General features: G+C 48.0%; 1 protein-coding gene across 1 annotated transcript in view; it reads left to right on the top strand.

Moving 5' to 3' along the window:
* Nucleotides 1–20,350, top strand: part of LOC146193960 (cell adhesion molecule Dscam1-like) — a 570,478-nt gene that overhangs the window by 296,058 nt on the left and 254,070 nt on the right. The window contains exon 4 of the mRNA XM_084600659.1: nt 3,693–3,839. Within this exon, the coding sequence (XP_084456785.1) occupies nt 3,693–3,839 (147 nt within the window). The remainder of the gene's footprint in view (nt 1–3,692; nt 3,840–20,350) is intronic.

The raw sequence follows: 20,350 nt of genomic DNA, 5'->3' as shown, positions 1-20,350 counted from the left end.
ACTACGTCACACAATCCGTCAACCAATCAGTGGCTGGCCATGTCACCCGCCAGAGCCATGTACATATGATTCAAGCGTGACGCTGGCAACTGAGTTATACAGTAACTCTAACATGGCACTAACTGGACCTAGAGTTTCCTGATGTTACGTCTGGCAAAAGCTGCCAAATAGGGTCTCTCCTTTCACATGTGATGATGATAAAAGTATCATCCTGACCCTTCTATCCCACACAGGCACGTTCATCCCACTTGGTTAGAGCGTGGCTTTATATGTGGGCTTGCGCTATCGCATCATGATGAGCTGTTTAAGTGTTCCACACACTTTTTTGCTCACAGCGCCGACGCCGACAACACCGGGATTTCTGGAAAACGGAGCTTATAAAGCTACAGTGTTAAAATCCTGATTAGGGGCGAGCATTATGCAGATTAACTGTATGCAGCTAACGTCGCGCGGCCCATTTGTACAAAAGGTGCAAGCAGCGATAATCAAGCAAAGAGTTTGAGAACACCATGTCACGTGAACAGTCTGCCAAATTCTACTTATAGTTCAGCGGTTAAAATGCCTCATCTAAAGAAAGAAAGGACAACCAGAAAATCACTGTAATTTGAAGCTTACTGAGAGGCCCATTAAAGCCTAAACAACTTTTCGAAGGTGTCCCTTTATATCCATGCAAGCACTAGCGCCGCACGCTCTCGAGAGTGAGGGGTGCAGGGCACTAGAGGGAGAGGAGGCAGAGCATGGAGCAGTAATTTTCTGAAGGGAGCGGCGACAATTTCGGGGCCCGGTCGACTCGCGTCGTTTTAATGACGACGAGGCTTAGTGGCCGCCTGCATCGCTACTTTCCGTGCAACCTCTCTCTCTGTCCCTCCCTCTCTATTTTATGCTGTTCCTCCAGCTTGTTTTCTTCCCATTGTTTTGCGACGCCCTTCCTTCAGATATCCGCCTGGCACAGGTTCCTACCACGGGGCGAGCCAGAAGCCAGCGGTCGTATTTATTTTAACGCGTGGCGAAGAGAAGGAGGCGCGAAGAAGCGCGAGAGTAAAACGCTTTTCGCCCCCATCATAGTTTCTGAGCCGCTCGCGTCCAAAATGCGTTTCGACGACCGTTTTAGTTTCCTAGTTTTTCTTTGCTTGATATGTTTCGCAAGCCTTAATTTAGCCGCTGCCTTTCGGTTTGCAGAGTGCGTGTTGCGGCTTAGGGCTAATGTAATTGTCGTCTCGCGGTCCAGAAATAGTGGTTAAATCTGAAGGAATGAACAGATGTAAGGAAAAAAACAACATGACAGAAAATAGCAGGGCAGAATAAAAGGCCGTCATGGAGGAGCGGAGAGATGACGACAGGCTTCATGACTTCTCCAGTGAGATTCAGTAAATACGACCCTATTCAGGGTTTTATTTTCATTTTTCTCTTTCTCCTCACGTAACCCAGCGTTCGCTCCGTTTAATCCCGCAATGAAAACCATGCGTGCTGGGATTACTTCTCGCTTTTTGTTCTTTTTTTCTTTTCGGGTGACGTATCCTCTCACTTACGATAACACACTCTCTTTACTTCGGGGGAGTTTTTAGCTGATGAATATTTTCGCGCTTCCCGCAACCGCCGGTCGTTTGCACCCCAGTAAAGCGAGTTTAACTCTGATGCGGAGCTGAGCTCACTCAAGATGGCGCAACTATACCCAGAGTGGCCACCCGAGCACGCAACTACGAAAGTATTACAAGATATTGGGCAAATGATGCTGCGGCTTGCAACATCTGCGTCCAGGCACGCGTCTCCAGCAATGACCATCAGCCGTCGGAGCCATTACGATGATACGCTCCATCGGCACGCAGCTGTTAGGCGGCGCTGTCCAGCGTGAATTTGCGCAGAGTGATATAAGGCTTCTTTGCATCTTCCTTCGAGCAGCCGGCTGCGCGTCTCTAGGCCCAGCAGCTGCTGCTGCATCTTAACGAAACCCGCGTGATTTGAATGGACTTTGCGCAAGCTGTATGGCTGCACCCGGGCTTAACTTTCATAGCCTGAATCGCTTCTGCTGGCTTTACATAAAAACGTTTTATGCCTTGCTTTTTTTTTTTTTTTTGGTATAGGGTAATATATACGCATTGTTCTCAGTTCTGCACAGGCTGCACGGCTCTTCTCACGGAATGCAAAACAAATATTCGCTTATTGCGTTGATTCAATTATAAGTTGTTAAAACACCCCTCTTGGTCGCTATTTCTTAAACGCTGTTGTAAACTTGAACTTGAAGACCATCATTATTTCCGTCCAAAAATTTTTCAGTGTTAGTCAACTAGTTTGAGGAAGAGGCTGCGATGAGGAAAAGGAAAAACTAAGAATAGAAGGCCGCACTGAAAACTACGTATGGCAGGTTAGAGCAGGGAAATATCTCACTACGGCATTAAAAGTCCTGACATGTTTAGAAACGTGGCGAAAAAAAAAAAAAAGGCCAGTGTACGGGCTATTAATGCATAGCATGCGATGCAATAAAAGATGTTAGCGCGTGATGTGCCGGTTTACAGGGCAACACATTAGGCCGCATCGCGCCTGATCGAGGTCAAAAAAATAATAATAATAAACAAGAGACGGGCTCCTTTCACTATTAACCGTTCAGCTTTTATTATCTTCGGATCAAGCATACAGTGTCATGCATATGTATTAACGCTTCACAGAAACTGGGTCAAACGTACGACCCTGCTCATAATGTATTTTTTTTCCACCTGACTGATATGAACAGAAAAACATGTGGCCATGTTTCCCTCGACGAACGCTATATGAACCATGTTACTTTTTCTGTTTCAAATCTGGCTGCAAATCTGTCAGAAAGCCAGGAAAGCGAATACATTGTAGGAGCATGCTTGGTTAACTATTTCTTCAGAAGTACATTTCAATGCTATGATAATTCAGCTAAACAATGTGTGAGTCAGAATTGTCTATTTCGACTGATCATCTCTTCATTTTGTATTTCTATCCTATACCTCCTAACTGGTTCGAGTGACCAGTGCTTTATGAGTAGTTTATGATAACGAACCTTCTACGCAATTAATCTTCAAATAAGCAGCGTGGCAATGTGATAGCTGAGAGATGACCAGCCGACCAAACAATGAAGAAAAAAAATGCTCGAACGGCAGAGTAAGCATGACGGAACACGACCTGTTACGAAAGAGCGAACGCCGGATAGTGTGTAGCGCAAGCTACTGCAGCTCCCGTGGACAGGCTTCAACAACACTGCGCCACAATGTGTATTCATCGATTTTCGCCAGAGCAAGGAAACGCACTTTCCGACATCGCTTTAATTATTTTTCGGTGGTTGAAGTGAAACCCACTACGCGTAGGGGAATTACAGCGCGCGCACATTTCTATTGGCCATACTTCGCCACAAGGACTGCATCTCTCTTAAAACTTTTGAATTTTACGGCTAAGGTGCAAGAGGTAGTGTACAACAGTATACATGAAGCGATTGAGGCAGTGCTTTCGCTCATTTGCGTTTCTTCTCTCGTGTACTTCGCCATGTGCGCCCCTAGCCGGTCCACGGTCGAAGGTGATTGGAGCACGTCATCTGGTAACTTCAGTAGAGGGACAGAAACGCTGGGTAAAGAGAAAGAGTGTGTGCTTTCACGCATGTGTTGAGTGCCATCCACTAACGAGTTCCCAATACCGCTTTCTTCTCTCTGTTTTTCCACGTCCCCTTCTCTTCGCAGACAAGTACCAGATATCGACGGAGGGAGACCTGGTGATCGACCGCGTCGACATGGCCGACGCGAGGCGCAAGTACCGCTGCATCACGCGTAACGTTCTCGTCGGCGAGACCGTGTCCGGCTCCAGCTGGGCTCAGCTGCTTGTTACCGGTAGGTAGCGCCTTTGCTGACGGCCACTTTGCCCACTCGACAACCCAACGTTGCCTTCGCCATCCTTGCCTACCTACCTCCCTCTCTCAGCACCGAACGTACCCCCATCGAGAGGACTCCCTCCGTTCTCCAGAGCGCCCACTCCCCTCCTGCCCTGTCAATCTGTTAACGCGTCCAGCCCCATAAGCATTGCAGCCCGCTAGCCTAGCGGGCTCTTGCAGCAGCAGGAGCCCCAACAAACAACCACTGCCAGGCATGGCCACAGAACGAGCCCGCGCTGTGAGCAGCGCGATTTCATTTGTCAAGGCAGCCTTCCTCCCTCCCCACTCAATGCCTTCCCAAGCGCATTCGTTGTGTGTTGCTCTTTGCTTGCTTTCTCTCTTCTGCATTTTTATTTTGTTTTTCCTGGCTGGTTGCCGAGTGCTACGTGCCTCTTCGCTAGGGCAGGTAAATCACTTCCCCTTATGGCGCTATTAGCGGTGCTCCGGAGTCGGTGTCCCGGTTTAGCGTCGCCCCAGATTATATGGCCACCAGAGGAACAGCGAAAAACAAACAGAAAGGTGAGCAGCGGAAATGTAGCGACACCACGTGCGCGCCTTCATTTATGTCACGTTCGCAGGCTTCAGAAATTGACACGCAGTAGCTACGCCGGAGCACGTCGTTCTAATGACGTCGAACGCAGCTTGTCCCTCACTCTTTGGCTATCACCAAATAGGAAGAGATAGTCGCGGTAACATCCAAAGTGGAGACCGTCTACTCCGCTGGCGTCAAAACAGCTCCTGCTATTTCATCGCCAGATCGAGGATCTACTCTAAAACAGCGCCGTCAAATATTCTTGACCGAAATTACTTTAGTAGGATATGTTTCTTCTCCCGCTTGCTTGGCATTTTTCAAGAAGAAAGAGCCCTTCTGGAATTTTCGGCGCTGTGGCCGCCTCCTTGAAGTGTTTTCTTCTTCCCCATCATATTTACTAATTGCTCATAGGCCTGTGCGATACGTCTCAGCGCACATATACCAGCATAAACTTAGATGCGTACTCCTTGTATAATTATATATGCGAAATAGATTATACCATAAAGCGATAGAAACAGGAGTCAGCATGGACGAAGAGCACCTTTGCTTCAGCATGGCGTTTTTTTTTTTTTTTCACCTTTTATTGCACTAAAAGGTGTATCTTTAGTGGCATCGACCTTGATGAACAAACACTGCGCAGAAACTCGACACAGGATCATCCTTTGTCTGCACGCTATGTCTTCATAGTGTTCTCTTGGTACTAGCTAGCCGAACTGAAGATTTTTGTCTGGTGGCGCATCTCATTGCATTATCATGATATTAGAACTGTGCGCTAATTACTATTAATTCTAAAGAAACATTAGATTCAATGAAAACAAATATGCTGCTATCCTTTATATGTATCTTTTCTGCACAGCCCACCTTCTACATATTTTTTTCTTTCTTTTACACGACAAATCAAGGAGCCAGTGTTCGCGCTAACTTATTTACATGTAGCAGCGCACCATAGCGAACAGCTGGCTACTTTCACCGCAGTACCTCAAACGCATATCAGTTACCGAAACTCGATTGTAGTCCAGGCGTAATCTAAGGTCATTTCTGGAAGCCTTGAGATTGTGGTTCCGCCTGTCAACTCTCAACTCTCAATCGTCCACTCTTGGTGGTGTCTTGCAACTCATTCCTCCATGCCCACGGGTTTCCCCTGTACAAGTCAGTTCATATGAATGTTGTTGGGGGCGTGGCCATCGGCTAGCTAATCTCTAAGTTTGGATTAATCAGTACTTCGCTACTGACGGAAACAAAAAAAAAATTAGAGGGTCTCTTAGATGTCTCTTAGGAGGAGAATGGCGAAAGCATAACCTTCCTCTCCTGTAATTTGCTTACATCGTTAGCCTCTTGTTGGCACTCGTTGCAGTGCTACATAGAATTATAATGGCTTTACAGGAAAGGAAAGGCGCAGTATTTATCCCACTTTCTCCGGCAAGTGTGATTTTGAACGCTACACCATCGCTCCTGTCGCGTGGTGTTGCTTGGCGCACGTTCAAGTGTGGGATTACAGATGGCAGGGACGCATCCCACCTCGGCCAATCAGAACACAGCAAAAGCGGAACACACTTTGTCCACGACAGCATGAGCCATTAAAAGGTTTTCGCCTTAATAAATACGGCTTTCAGCACACGCTCTGTGAGCTATTCAAATATTAACGACAGATCTCTATAGCTTTGTTCGCAAGTTGCAACAAGGAATATGAAGGTTGTCCAAGCGTGAATGAAAGCTGTGAGTCTGATTACATGCTACGGGCGAGAAACAGAAGCTTCGCAGCGATTTCATACATCTTACCGTGTCTATTTTACCTTCTAGTGCTTCTCTGGTTGCAGCTAATCATAATTTCTGCCTTCACTGTGTGCGCCCGCTCTCAGTGATCGTGTTAGCGCTCTTCTCTCGTCCCGAGCATTGTTAGAGCAACAGCTGGGCCGGGCACTTGGAATCGTCGATACAGCGCAGCGTCGAGGCTGCCACGTCGTTGCCCGAGAGTTGGCCGCCACGTTCCTCCCCTTCCCAACAACGCGAACTGCTATCGGGCCCCGAATGTCGCCGCCGGACATTAGGCGTGCCAGTTTAGGCTGGCGGCGAACTGGATGCGAATCCGATGAGGCCTTCCCCAAAGCGGCAGGCGTAATTAACGTCTGCCCGTGCTGGCTCCTGTGCACACGGAGAGAAAAGAGAGAAGCAGCGAAGAGGAGAGAGAGAAAAAAAGTTGTAACAGCGGTTTGTGTCGTTTTCAGCAGCCGCGAAAACGACGCTGCCGGCGCCGATAACTACTGCGCTATTGATTTTCGCGGCACGCAGAGCCTGGCCAGGGTTTCATTTTATCGCCCTTGTTAGCGGTTATTGGAAGGTGCAGGAAAATGTTTGAACAAAAAGAAAAAGAAAAAGTAAAATGAGTCATTCTCACAAGCGTGCTCCCAGCGGTTCAAATGGCAAAAACGCTCGCCGTCAACAGTGGTCGATGTAAAAGTAGAAATAAAAATGCGTACGCTTATCGGCTGTCGTACACCAGCCAGTCTATTTGGACACCTTGTATAACCAAAACGACACAATGCTAGCGAAGGTGTAGCTTGCGTTAACAGATATAAAATTGAAACTTGCGCATTTTCTCTACCGTATAGGAACTATTTGTGACTGTTCCTCTGCGGCGACCAGGAGAGTCGGGAAAAAAATATGACAACGCATAGTCAACAAAATTACTAAAAAACGGCAGCTTTAACGTGTGAGAAGTTTTATTAATTCAGCCCCTGTGCATCTCATATCAAATCCGTGCTGCGCAGAAGAACGCATGGTGCTGAATCCCTGATAGGAATGCGCCGAAGGGCTGTTAGTTTCTTGAAATAGGCTACTTATTGGAATCACTGCGTTTGTGACACAGAACCAACATAGATAAAGATGAGCCGAAACGAGCGAAGTCATTCCGAAAGCCACGCAAATCTTGCCTGCCGCCACAGGTGTGCAATGAAAACGAAATAACGCATGCTGCCGTCATCCCTTTTCTACAAACAGTTTCAAGATTAGCCCCGAAGCAGACAATTTAAAAGCCTAACGAACGTAAAAAATTTGGAGGGCGCTTAAGCTTTGCCTTTAAGAATGGAACGCGATAGCACAAGAGACACCGTAGTGCGCCCGGCACTGGTAGACGCAACCGCTTTCATTACACGTCTCTCAAGAGCGATTGGTTGGTTGGTTGCACAACTTTTAATTCCATAGGAAATGGGCGTCCTCTTCCCCGCCCCCGGCACGCGTGCCGGGGAAAACGGAGAGTCGTGCGCCCGCGGATTAGAGGTTGGCAGGTAACCTTTGGCTTGTTGCGGCCTCTTCCGCCAGATGGACGGTGCGGAGCTGGATCGCAGGGTCAGCGCTTCGCAGCAGGGTATCCCAGGCTACTCTACTTGTAATATTTTGTCCTATCCCTAGAGATTGTGGGCACTCCCAAATTATGTGGTCGAGGGTCCCTCTCGCCCCACAGTGTTTGCACAGATCATTGTCCCTAAGGTCTGGTAGCGCGTGAAACGCCCAGACCGAGTTCATGAACGTATTAGTTTGTAGCCGCCTCCACGCGACAGCTTCTCTATTATTTAGGCTAACATCTGACGGGAGTATCAGTCTACGTCCCAATTTATAATGGTCGATGATTTCTCCGTAATTTTGCAGACGCTCGTCGCATGCCAAGTGTTCGGGGGGCTCGACGGCTACCCGGAAGTAGAGAGCTCGGGCTAGCTCGTGAGCCGCCTCGTTATCAGGGATGGCAGCGTGAGCAGGTGTCCAAATTAACTGAATTTTCCTATTTAGCCTTCTTTGGTGAGGATTTTGGCCGCCTCCGGCGATATCCTCTTCTTTCCAAAATTTTGAATGGCAGTTTTGCTGTCGCTAATTATGAACTTGGCTTCCGTTCCTACGCAAGCTAGCGCTATCGCAACTTCCTCCGCAGTCTCTATGTTGCGGCCTCTGATGGCTGCTGCGGATACCGGCGCCCCTTGGCCATCGACTACGGAAGCTACTGCCGCACCTGTTCTGCCACTTGCCGCATCAACATAGACTACTTCCTTCGCTCTCATGTTCTTGAACCGTCGCTCTAGAGCTTCGGCTCATTTGGCCCTTCTTTCGACATTAAATTCTATATGCATATTTCTAGGAAAGGGGGGGACTACCGAGGCTTTCCTGCTTTCCTTATTGATTGTGACTTTTTTGAACTCCTCTGTCTGGGTTGAGGCCTACTTTTGCAAGGATTACCCTGCCCGTCTCGGTTGTACTTAGTCTCTCTAATTGGGAGACTCGAACTGCCTCCGCCAATTCTGCCCGCGTGTTATGCACCCCGAGTTCGAGCAGTCGTTCGCTCGAGGTACCCATGGGCAGTCCTAGCGCCTTCTTAACGCATCTTCGAATCAGGCAGTCTAACTTCTCTTTTTCGCCGGCCTTGATGTCCAGGTAGGGCGCGGCGTAACTGATTCTGCTTACTACGTACGCCTGGATTTGTTTTAGTAAATTTCTCTCCTTGAGGCCTCTTCCTTTAGTGGCGACCCTCCTCAGGAGCCTGAGGGTTTGCATCGCGTAACTTTCTAATTTCTTCAGGACCTCTCCAATATGGCCGTGTAATTGGATGACCATCCCCAGAATCCTGATCTGATCTACTTTTAGCACCGGTTTGCCCTCCACCTGAATATGAAATTCCCCGCTATTCTTGCAGCGGAGGTACTTTGGGTTATAAACGAACTACTCAGTTTTTTGCGGGGAGCATGAAAGTCCCCTTTTAGCCGCGTAATCGACAATGATGTCGGTCGCTGCCTGCAGGCGTTCCTCCGTACTCGCATAGCTCTCATGGTTAATCCAGAGGTTAATATCGTCCGCATACATGCTAAAATTTAGCCCCTAGATTTGGTTAAGTTTACCCGGGAGGCCTCTCATTACCACGTTGAATAGGGAAGGCGATAGCACTGAGCCCTGCTTTGTGCCTTTGCTTCCTAGCTTTATCGTAGGAGATTCTAAATTTTGAAATATCATGCAGGCTTTTCTGCCCGATAAGAAGTCTTTTATGTAGTTGTACGTTTTCTCCCCTACTCCGAGTACTTCGAGCCCTTCGAGGATAGCCTCGTGCCTAACATTGTCGAAGGCCTTGGTGAGGTCTAGGCCCAGGATCACTTTGGCTTCTCTCGATCGCGAGTCTATATATGATATCATGCTTTAATCGGAGCATTACGCCCTGCGCGCACAAGTGCGGTCGGAAACCGACCATTTCGTGCGGCCACAGGTTGTTTTGCTCCATGAAGCACGTTAATCTTGTCTGCATTACGTGCTCCAGCAACTTCCCTATGCATGAGGTTAGGGGAATTGGTCTCAAATTTTCCAATTGCGGGGGTTTTCCCGGTTTAGGTATTATGTTTGCCGTTTTCCGTTGATCTGGCAACTGGCTCGTTTCCCAAACGTTTCCAATGAATTCCGTTAGTGGACTAATAGAGTCATCGTCAAGATTCCTTAGCATTTTATTGGTGATCCCATCGGGGCCCGGGGCTTTTACTTACAATTTTTAGTCTTACGATTTCCGCCTTCGTGATGGGGGCGTCAAGCGCCACGTTGGGCGTGCCACCGTAGCTCGGGAGGGGGAAACGCTGGTTGTCTGCAACGTACGTTTTTACTAACTTATTCATAAACGCCAAACTTATTCATGACTTTTGCCAATCTTATTCCCGACTGAGTTTTTGACTTTGTTTGGTCCAGCAGATGCCGGAGCATGCCCCACGTTTTGGAGATTCATGCCTCCCTCCATTTCGTCGCATCTGCTGAGCCAGTTTTGTTCGCACAATTTGATCGCGTAGCTTTCAATTTTCTTGTTATGTCTCGCAATTCGTCTTCTAAGATTCTTGTTCCACTTTTGCTTTTTCAGCCTGCGTTCCATGCTTTGTTTAGCGTCCCACATGTGGAGCAGTCGGCTATCTGCTGTACCAGGAGCGTCGTCTACTACCAGCGTCTTTGTCGTCTCACCAACGTGGTGTTGAGTGCCTCCGTCCATTTCTCAATGTTCTCAATCCGTTCTAATTGCGCGGTTGCCCTGACTTCTCTAAATTGATCCCATTCCGTAACGGCCGGTTGGCACGCCCTCTTTGAGGACCGAAACGACAATGAAATGGTCACTGCCAAAATTTTGCTCCGACGTTTGCCATTCTAGACCCTGGAAGGTTTTTGAAAATGTCAGGCCTGGGGATGTGTCCGCTCACACGCTGTTACCCGTCCTCGTTGGAAGACCGGGAGCGAGCTCATGTTCCGACGCTTCATGCCCTAGCGGTGACGTCATCACTTTACCTAGCGGCCTCTGCGAAGGAACCTTTCGGCTCCAGTTCGCGCGTAAATGCGTTCCTTCGCTTACAATGCGGCTGAGGCGTGCACTAGAAGGGAGGCTCTGTTTCGAATTCCTACATAGAGCACCTTGCTATACTTTTTTATTTTTATTTATTGATCCTTCCGGGACGTAGAAGCGCTACCAGCCACCTTACTGAAACGCGCGGGCCTCAAGTCGCAGTCGCAGTTCGTCGGCAACATTGTTGCCGATCCGAGCCAGCGCAATGTAGCTCTCGGCCGGAGGCCATGCCCTGTCTATCTTATTCCGTGCGTCACACGCATGATGGCGCTACGTGCACGCCAAGCGAAGAGGAAATACAGCGGAAAAGTAATTTGCCACTCGCTTAACTGCGTGTTCTGTAGTTCTGTAATTTACATGCTCATAATTATTATTATACGCCACAATACACTTCTCTAAGGGACATTTCTGAGACAACACCGCAATCAATAGACGCGCCTTTGTCCATTTCAAACCATCTAGCTAGAGTGGTGAAGGGGTTAGCGTGCTCGTCTCGCACTCCGGAATACCACGTCCGATTCCTCAGGTCAGCAATTTTTCCTACTCATTTTTGTTTATTAATGCTTCTGGGATTGTTCGCTCACGGCCAACGCCGGACCACGACACCGACTTTTCTGCGACACGGGGCCCATAACGCTACCGCGTTAAAATGCGTACAGCGTTCATCACCGATGAAGTATTTTGCGAATATATATGAATTAACTGTCTTTTCAGTGCCATAGGGTCCCAAAATTGGCACAGAGTTATTATTGCGAAAGCAATACTACTTTCACTTTTCAGCCCTTCGAGTAGCGAGGCGGTAGCTACCATGCATTGACCTTTAACGTGACCTTTGGCGCGCCGCCAAGCACAGCTGCGCAAAAACCGGGGCCCCAACTCGCGCCGTCAACTCGCGAGGCGGTAGCTACCAAACGTGGCCTAACTCCCGCTCCCTTCGTGAGAGAGCGCTATAGCCGTAGTGACGCTTTCCATCTGCCGAAAAAACAGGGGCCCCAACTCGCGCCGTCAACTCGTGAGGCGGTAGCTACCAACCGCGGCCTAACTCCCGCTCCTACCGCAGCTACTGCCGGAGGTGCAACGTTGGATACTATAGGAGGTGGCCTAGCAGCAGGTGGAACCAACGCAGTCTTCAGGGATGCTTTCATTTCTGCTGGCGTAAAGAATGCCGTTGCAGCCGGTGCCGGAGCGGCAGTTGTACATTGTGCCTTAACCTCACCCACAACCAAGTATATCGTTGCAGCCACGGCACTCCTTGCCTCGCTGCTAGTTATACATAGAATAACCAGGTAGCACCCCGCAAATAAAAACCTTATGCTGTGGCCAGAGTGAATCATTGCATAACCATAAGCATAACCACAAACACCACCACCAGCTGAACCTAGACGTATCCATAGCTATTGCTTTCGCAGTTATCAGGCTTAACCAAGCTAAGCCACTGCCAATTTTTTTCTTTCCTTCTTCAGAAAACCTCTACGAAACCACTCAAAAACAATCAAACGTAATTGAGCAAGCTCTCAAGTAGCGCGGATCTGTAGCCATCTTGAATTTCAAACAGGCACAAAAAAAATGAAAAAAAAAGAAGCAAGGAAAGGAAGTGGACCACTGCCATGCGTGCTGTTGGCTTGGTCACTGCTGGCTAGCGTAGATATGCATAAAAGATGCACTCCCCGAACGTTGTCGCACATGCACGCAACGGCGTGCAGGAGAACCCGACACGCGCCAGATTCTCAAAAAAACTTCCGACTTCGTGTTTACGTAGCAGCGAAGGCACGAAACAATCCTGCGCCCCGAAGTGCACCGCGGCGCGCCAGACTGGAAACCACGTCCGTCCGCTTTACACGCTTCACACACGGCGAGCTGTTTATACCCATAGAGCACGACATGTCTTCTTTTTCTTTAGTCTTTTTTTTTTTCTACAGCAGTTCTCGCCCCTTATTCTGCCCCGGGGCTTCCGTAGTGTAGACCGCGGTCCGAAAGACAAAAAACTACTTCTTTTCTCCTTTGCAGCGCCCTCCATACGCGATTCGATCGCGTTCGCAAACGCCCCGGTAAAACCACTTGCTAGCAAACGCACGTCGCACTCTTTCTCGTCACGGACGTGACGCTGTCAGAGCTGGGACTTGAGCCAGCGGCGTTTTGAGACCACTGCTTGATTCAATCATCCGCACGCTTGGAGATCAATTCTCGGAACTGTCACGCGATGCTTTAACATTTTCCTCTTTGACGCTACTTTTATTTTGCTCTGAGCTCGTGTATCTTTCGTTACCCGCAATTACTCAGTGCCTTGTCGCTTTGCCTTAGCCCGAATTTATATTGTTTATTTTCACTTGCAGGCGCACAGCACTGGGATTTTTTTCTCGTAAAAGTAAAACTAAAGAAATACGTTTTTCGCCGCCTATAAACATTTATTCGAGATGCCGCCAATCGTCCTGCAACCAATGCAAGCAGCATGCGTTTGAGTATTTCATGGTTAATGCGCTACGCCAGCATCGTTCGTGTTTACGTTTAAAGCCAGAACGGTGCCGACAGCCAATGTGGAAGAAAAAAGTCGGAAAAAAACGCAACACGAATATTTCCCTTTCGCTAACGAAACGGACAGAAGGGCAAAAATAACGGCGCAGAAAATCAATCTGCCGCATCCCTCGTAAAACGTCCCGGGCCCTTCTTTATCGTGTCGAAACACGGTGGCCGGCAGTGAATCTGGAGATGCGGTTTGGAGTGAATTGAAACGATCACTGTTTCTTTGTGACGTTGATGCCGCTGTCTGAATGCGCTCGGCATGGGGCCTCGTCTCCCCTTCATCCCATACGTAGGGACACTCAGGCAAATAAAAAGGCAGCATATAAAAAGCGAGCCGAAAAGGCGCGGAAGAGAAAAAAAAAAGTAGAACGAGAATTCGGGAAACACTGCGCAGGAGAAAATGTGACTGGGTTCGTCGAAGTAAAGCGCCAGTTCCTAGTCCCACTTGCTCGTATCCTTCTTTTATTTACATACCTACATTTAGCAAGCTGTAAACGTTTTTTAGTCTTTTGGGCACAATATACTCTTTTTTTTTTTTTTTTTTCTGGCTTCGAAGTTAGGTTTGCTGCAGAAAAAAGCTGAGGGGGGCAGGGGAAGTCGAGGCGGGCTTACCGTGCTTCTTTACTGCATCTCTGAAGCCTTTGATGCAAAGCGAGCCAGTGTCGGTTGTGGTGTTGGCGAAAAGATATCGCAAAGAAAAAACAGCGGGCGTAAACACGCGTAGTCGTCAAGTCGGGTGCACCAGTGAAAAATGACGACCGCTGTTTTCTATGCGGTTCGAAGAAAGATAAGCTAGAACGAGTGATATCGGATTCTCGGGGTCGCGTGCTTACATCTTTTGCCCGTTCAACTCGCCGCCGATGGAGAAACATGGTTTGTCAAGCACTACTCTGGCACCGCACAGCATTTTACGCATCTTACTCTTTCTTTTTTTTTTTTTTAGGGTTCGCGTGCGTTTGAGTTCTGACCCAGTTGTCGACGCATCGGTTTCAATTTATCATATTTAGGCGGTGGAATGCGGCACCGTTCCAACTGGTTTTATTTCTAAAAAGGAAGAAAGAAGCAAACTAAAGGTAACAGTGCATGGAGCGAAGTGCCGCTTACTCCCGCAGAGCTTTCTTCTTTGGAACAACGTTAAGTGGCCTTTCAAACTGACTCAGAAAAACGCCTAAAAACGCACGCACGCATGCATACAAACACATAATACGATAACGCCTGCAAGACGCGCGTACACACTTCTGGATGTAAGCACGCGTACATGCCAGGGTACATACTATTGAGCGGTGAGAAGGGGAGGAGGAAGAAGAAAAAAACTTTACTTAAATAAAAAAAATGTAAACATTCCCAGGAGGACCTCTTAATCCAGGAGCCCTCTGGCTGTTCCTTCTAGCTTAGACCGCTCGACCAGCTGCAACTGATCTGCAGGTTGCGTGGCTAGAAGGGCAGCCTCCCAGGACGAAGGAGGTTGCCTGACGAGCGCGCCCAGATTCTCGCATCACCTCTTGCACCCAATACGCATCCACAAAGACAAGAGAACTACGTCCATGCAGAGGAGATACGTTATGCACAGACGTACGCCGACAAGACATGAGTACGAACCACTTTATGGGCAGCCAAAACCGACGATTGTTCAGTATTCGTCGTAACCGGACTTCCCGCTTGACCAGTCGGACCTCGAGGATATCTGCACGGTAGCGCGTAGACTCTTCAAACAAGGCAGGAGTCACGCATTGTACATTTTCCTCTCACACATGCTTTTAGGATGCTGTGCGGTTACCGAGACGCTCGAGTACATCCAGATGTGAGCGCGCTCACGCGCTCCCCTGCTAACAAATGAAGTTGTATCTTTAGAGGTCTGGCGCGGATTACGAGGCATGCTTTAGGTATGCAGTTCTCATAAGCAGAATGTTTACGGATGAACACTGTAAAGACCACAGCATGTTCCTCACTCTTAAAACAGAAAGCCGCCGCTGGGCTTCGAAATATGGGAAGCACCCACGACCGCATTCTTTTTCATTTTTTCCTCTGTAAAAATGCTAATATATATATATATATATATATATATATATATATATATATATATATATATATATATATATATATATATATATATATATATATATATATATATATATATATATATATATATATATATATATATATATAAATTGTGAGCACTGTGTGGCGCTTCATCTTCCACACGGCTGAACGTGCTGCTTCATCTTCATCCTGCTCCCTCTTCTAGATACCCATCATCATCGCGGAGTGTGTTTGGCTGCAGTGTGCGACCAAGGCTTCACGTCTGCAATAAAGCCTAATTCCCCAAGCCCGACCTTCGCGTAACCTTACACGTGGTGGAGTTGCGCCTTGATTTCCCCGCTGCTTCGTCACCTGCATCCACCTGCAGCTTCGTTCTGGCCGCCGTTTGACCCCAAGTCCGACCTTCGCGTTACCTTACAATATATATATATATATATATATATATATATATATATATATATATATATATATATATATATATATATATATATATATATATATATATATATATATATAGGCAGATCAATAAGGGGAAATGAGGGTGCTCGTTATAATACATGAAGGAAAGAGGGTGGCGCCGCTTTGGCGCCACCCTCAGCCAAAGCGGCGGACGTGGAACGTCCTTTGTTACCGCCAGCGTCACGTAGAACGTGATCAGGAGCGAGGGCGAAAGCTGTGCTAGAACCCTCTTACGCTACCTATGGCTTCAAGACTGCCAGAACCGAGACCCCCGTAAGCTACAAGCAGATCAATTAAGGGGAAAATGAGGGTGCTCGTTATAATACATGAAGGAAAGAAGCCAACAGTCGGCGAGGCCAAGGAAAGCGTTGGGGATGGTACTTTATGTGTTTTTTTTTTAATGTTTACTTGGATAATCAGAGAAATTAGTAATGTAATCTGTTTAGGGGAAAGATAATTAAACACAAAGTAGAAGAAAAAACAACGTGCCGATGGTGGGAACCGACCCCACGCGCTGAGGGTGGCGCTGGTGAACACTCTCAAGGTTCGTATACAGACAACATAAATACCCAAGCAAGTAGCAGGGGGGACAGCGGCCGATGTAGCTCAGTTGGTAGAGCACCGGACGCGATATTCGGAGGTCGTGGGTTCGGTTCCCACCATCGGCACGTTGTTTTTTCTTCTACTTTGTGTTTAATTATCTTTCCCCTAAACAGATTACATTACTAATTTCTCTGATTATCCAAGTAAACATTAAAAAAAAAAACACATAAAGTACCATCCCCAACGCTTTCCTTGGCCTCGCCGACTGTTGGCTTCTTTCCTTCATGTATTATAACGAGCACCCTCATTTTCCCCTATATATATATATATATATATATATATATATATATATATATATATATATATATATATATATATATATATATATATATATATATATATATATATATATATATATATATACATATATATGCTGGTGAACATTCTCAAGGTTCGTATACAGACAACATAAATACCCAAGCAAGTAGCAGGGGGCACAGCGGCCGATGTAGCTCAGTTGGAAGAGCACCGGACGCGATATTCGGAGGTCGTGGGTTCGGTTCCCACCATCGGCACGTTGTTTTTTCTTCTACTTTGTGTTTAATTATCTTTCCCCTAAACAGATTACATTACTAATTTCTCTGATTATCCAAGTACACATTAAAAAAAAAACACATAAAGTACCATCCCCAACGCTTTCCTTGGCCTCGCCGACTGTTGGCTTCTTTCCTTCATATATATATATATATATATATATTGTGAGGCAGAAGAACGCACCAGCAAATTCACCTTTTTACTTCAGGTAGGCCGAAGCAGCAGCTACCGACTAGCCACAGCTTAGCAACACTTCGTCTTCTTCGCACGACCCGATGACCGATGATGATTACGCTGAGATGAAGATGAAGGTCACTCACAGTGCTTACAACATTCCCCCTCCCGAACGAAAGCGACCATCCTGGTCGCAAATTAAATCTTAAGGTCGGCGGTTAAAGGGTTTCAAGCGCGACACGTGCACAATCTCGGTGCCGCGACACCGACGATCGCGAACAGGCGATGCAGGTGTGATGAGATAGTTTACAGGGGAAGTTTGTTCCAGAACCGTGTACGGGCCAATAAAACGGCTCAGAAACTTTTCACACAGGCCGGGGATGCGAGTAGGTGTCCAGAGTAGCACTTCGTCTCCAGGGCGGAAAGACACTGAGCGATGAGTCGCATCATACGTGCTTTTCCTGGAAGCTTGAGTGGCTTCAGTTTGAAGGCGGGCACGATCACGGCAGTGGGCGATACGAGACACGAACTGTTCGTGGGAAGGCGCGGCAGAAGGAGTAGAAGCTGTGAAGAAAGATGCTTCGAGGGAGAAGGTAGGATGGCGGGCATAAACAAGAAAAAACGGAGAGTAGGTGGTGGTTCGTTGAACGGCAGTGTTGTAGGCGAAGGTTACAAAGGGGAGTAAAGAGTCCCAGTTGTTGTGCTGAGGGTGAATGTAGGTGGATAGCATATCAGAAAGGGTGCGATGAAAGCGTTCTGTGAGGCCATTGGTCTGAGGGTGGTAAGGAGATGTAGTTTTATGCACCGTGCCTGAAGCATTAAGCACTGCGGCGAGGACGGTGGAGAGGAACGACTTGCCACGATCGCTAAGGAGGAGGCGAGGGGCGCCGTGGCGAAGAAGTATGGTGTGGAGGAAGAAGTTGGCGATTTCGGAAGCGGAGCCGGAAGGAAGTGCTGCGGTTTCAGCGTATCGGGTGAGGTGGTCAACGGCAGTAACGACCCAGCGGTTGCCAGCTGGAGTCAAGGGCAGGGGTCCATACAAGTCGATTCCGACGACTTCGAAAGGTGTGGAAGGACATGGGAGAGGTTGCAAGAGACCGGCAGGAGGCGACGTAGACCGCTTGCGTCGTTGACAAGGGATGCAAGACGCTACGTATTTTAATACTGAGGTTGAAAGGCCAGGCCAGAAGAAACGACGTTTGATGCGGTCGTAGGTTTTGTGGTACCCAAGGTGACCTGCGGTGGGGTCGTCGTGAAAGGCTTGTAGAACTTGAGGACGCAGGGAAGAAGGAATTACGGGAACCCATGTGTGGCCCAGTGGGCTGTAGTTGTGCCAAAATAATGTGCCATCCTGTAACTTGAAATTTTTGAGCCGACGACGGAGACGGGCATTTGGAGGTCTAATAACACCGCTGAGACTATCAATCAGCTTTTGACAGTAAGGGTCAGCACTCTGGTGGTGAGCAAGATTGCAGTGTATATCTGGCATGGGAGCAATAGAGGCGGCGCTCAAAGACTGCATAACTGTAGGGTTTAAATGGCTTGACTCCGTTGGGACAGGAGAGGAATGCGAGGACATGGGTTGCGACGGCAAAGCAATAGGGCAACGAGAGAGAGCGTCGGCGTCCTTGTGCTTCTTGCCCGATTTGTAAGTGACAGTAAAGTCGTACTCTTGAAGGCGGAGGATCCACCGCCCGAGACGACCGGACAGATTTTTCAAAGTGGATAACCAGCATAGGGCGTGGTGGTCAGTGACGACTGTGAAGTGACGGCCGTACAGGTAAGGACGAAACTTCTGAACAGCCCAGACGACGGCGAGACATTCTTGTTCGGTAATAGTGTAGTTTTGTTCCGCTGAAGTCAGAGTTCGGCTCGCATAGGCAACAACATTTTCTGTAGAGGTGTTTTGGCGTTGCAGAAGGACAGCGCCAATGCCATGGCTACTGGCGTCGGTGTGCAAAATTGTCGGTGCTTTATCATCAAAATGGCAGAGGACGGGACCCGAAGTCAGAGCACGCTTCAGAGTTTCAAATGCTTCTTCGCAAGCAGGAGACCAGATGAAAGGCGTGTCGTTGTGAAGAAGCGCATGTAAAGGTGAGGCAATAGAGGCGAAATTGCGGATGAATCTGCGGAAGTATGATGCCAAGCCGAGGAAACTGCGGAGATCTTTGACCCGAGTTGGACGGGGAAAGTGCAGCGCAGCAGCGATTTTTTCAGGGTCAGGCTTAATTCCTTCGCTGCTTACGAGATGGCCAAGAACTTTAATGGATTTTGATGCAAAACGGCATTTCTTCGTGTTTAGCTGTAGGCCAGCGCTGGAAAGTGCTGTCAAAACTTCATCGAGACGAGTAAGGTGATCAGGAAATGACGAAGAAAAAATGACGATGTCATCTAAGTAACAGAGACATGTTTTCCATTTGAGGCCGCGGAGAACTGTGTCAATCATACGCTCGAATGTAGCAGGAGCGTTGCAGAGTCCAAAAGGCATTACATTGAATTCGTATAAACCGTCCGGTGTTGCAAAGGCGGTCTTCTCTTTATCATCTTCATTCATGGGGATCTGCCAGTAGCCTGATCTTAAGTCAAGGCTGGAGAAAAATTGGGCACCTTGCAAACAATCGAGGGCGTCGTCAATTCGAGGGAGGGGATACACATCCTTACGAGTTATTCTGTTTAGAGCACGGTAATCTACACAAAAACGAACCGAACCGTCTTTTTTTTGCACTAGCACAACAGGCGATGACCAGGAACTAGACGATGGGCGTATGATGTTGCGTGCAAGCATGTCAGCAACATTTTCCTGAATAACTTTGCGCTCGGTTGGAGAAACACGATAAGGCCGGCGTCTAACTATGCTTGATCCGTCGGTGAGTATGCGATGCGTTGCTGCAGCGGTTTGACCCAGTGTGCCGGAATTGACGTCGAACGAGTCTGCGTGCTTGTTCAATACAGCGAGCAATGCGTCTGTCTGGTCTGTTGTCAGGTCGGTGCTGATCGTGTGGCGAAGTGCTGCACTGAGCGAGGCAGGGGATGAATCAGAGCGATCGGAGGTGGAAATGGGAAGAAGTGTGACAGGCTGGGCGGAAGCAATTGATGCAACAGTAGAGTCGCGTCGCAGAAGAATGGGCTCTGATGTGGTGTTGAATGCGGCGAGAAGAGAAGAACCGCTGGAGAAGCGAAGAAGGGACACGATGATGATAATACCTCTTGACAGGAGACGAGGGCTGGGTGTAATCAGGACGTCGCCATCGGTGACGGCGTCAGA

Source organism: Amblyomma maculatum, chromosome 4 (assembly GCF_055883805.1).
Source record: "Amblyomma maculatum isolate TAMU_Amacu chromosome 4, ASM5588380v1, whole genome shotgun sequence".
In the NCBI taxonomy this organism is placed as follows: domain Eukaryota; kingdom Metazoa; phylum Arthropoda; class Arachnida; order Ixodida; family Ixodidae; genus Amblyomma; species Amblyomma maculatum.
This window is presented reverse-complemented; position numbering and strand designations above follow the sequence as displayed.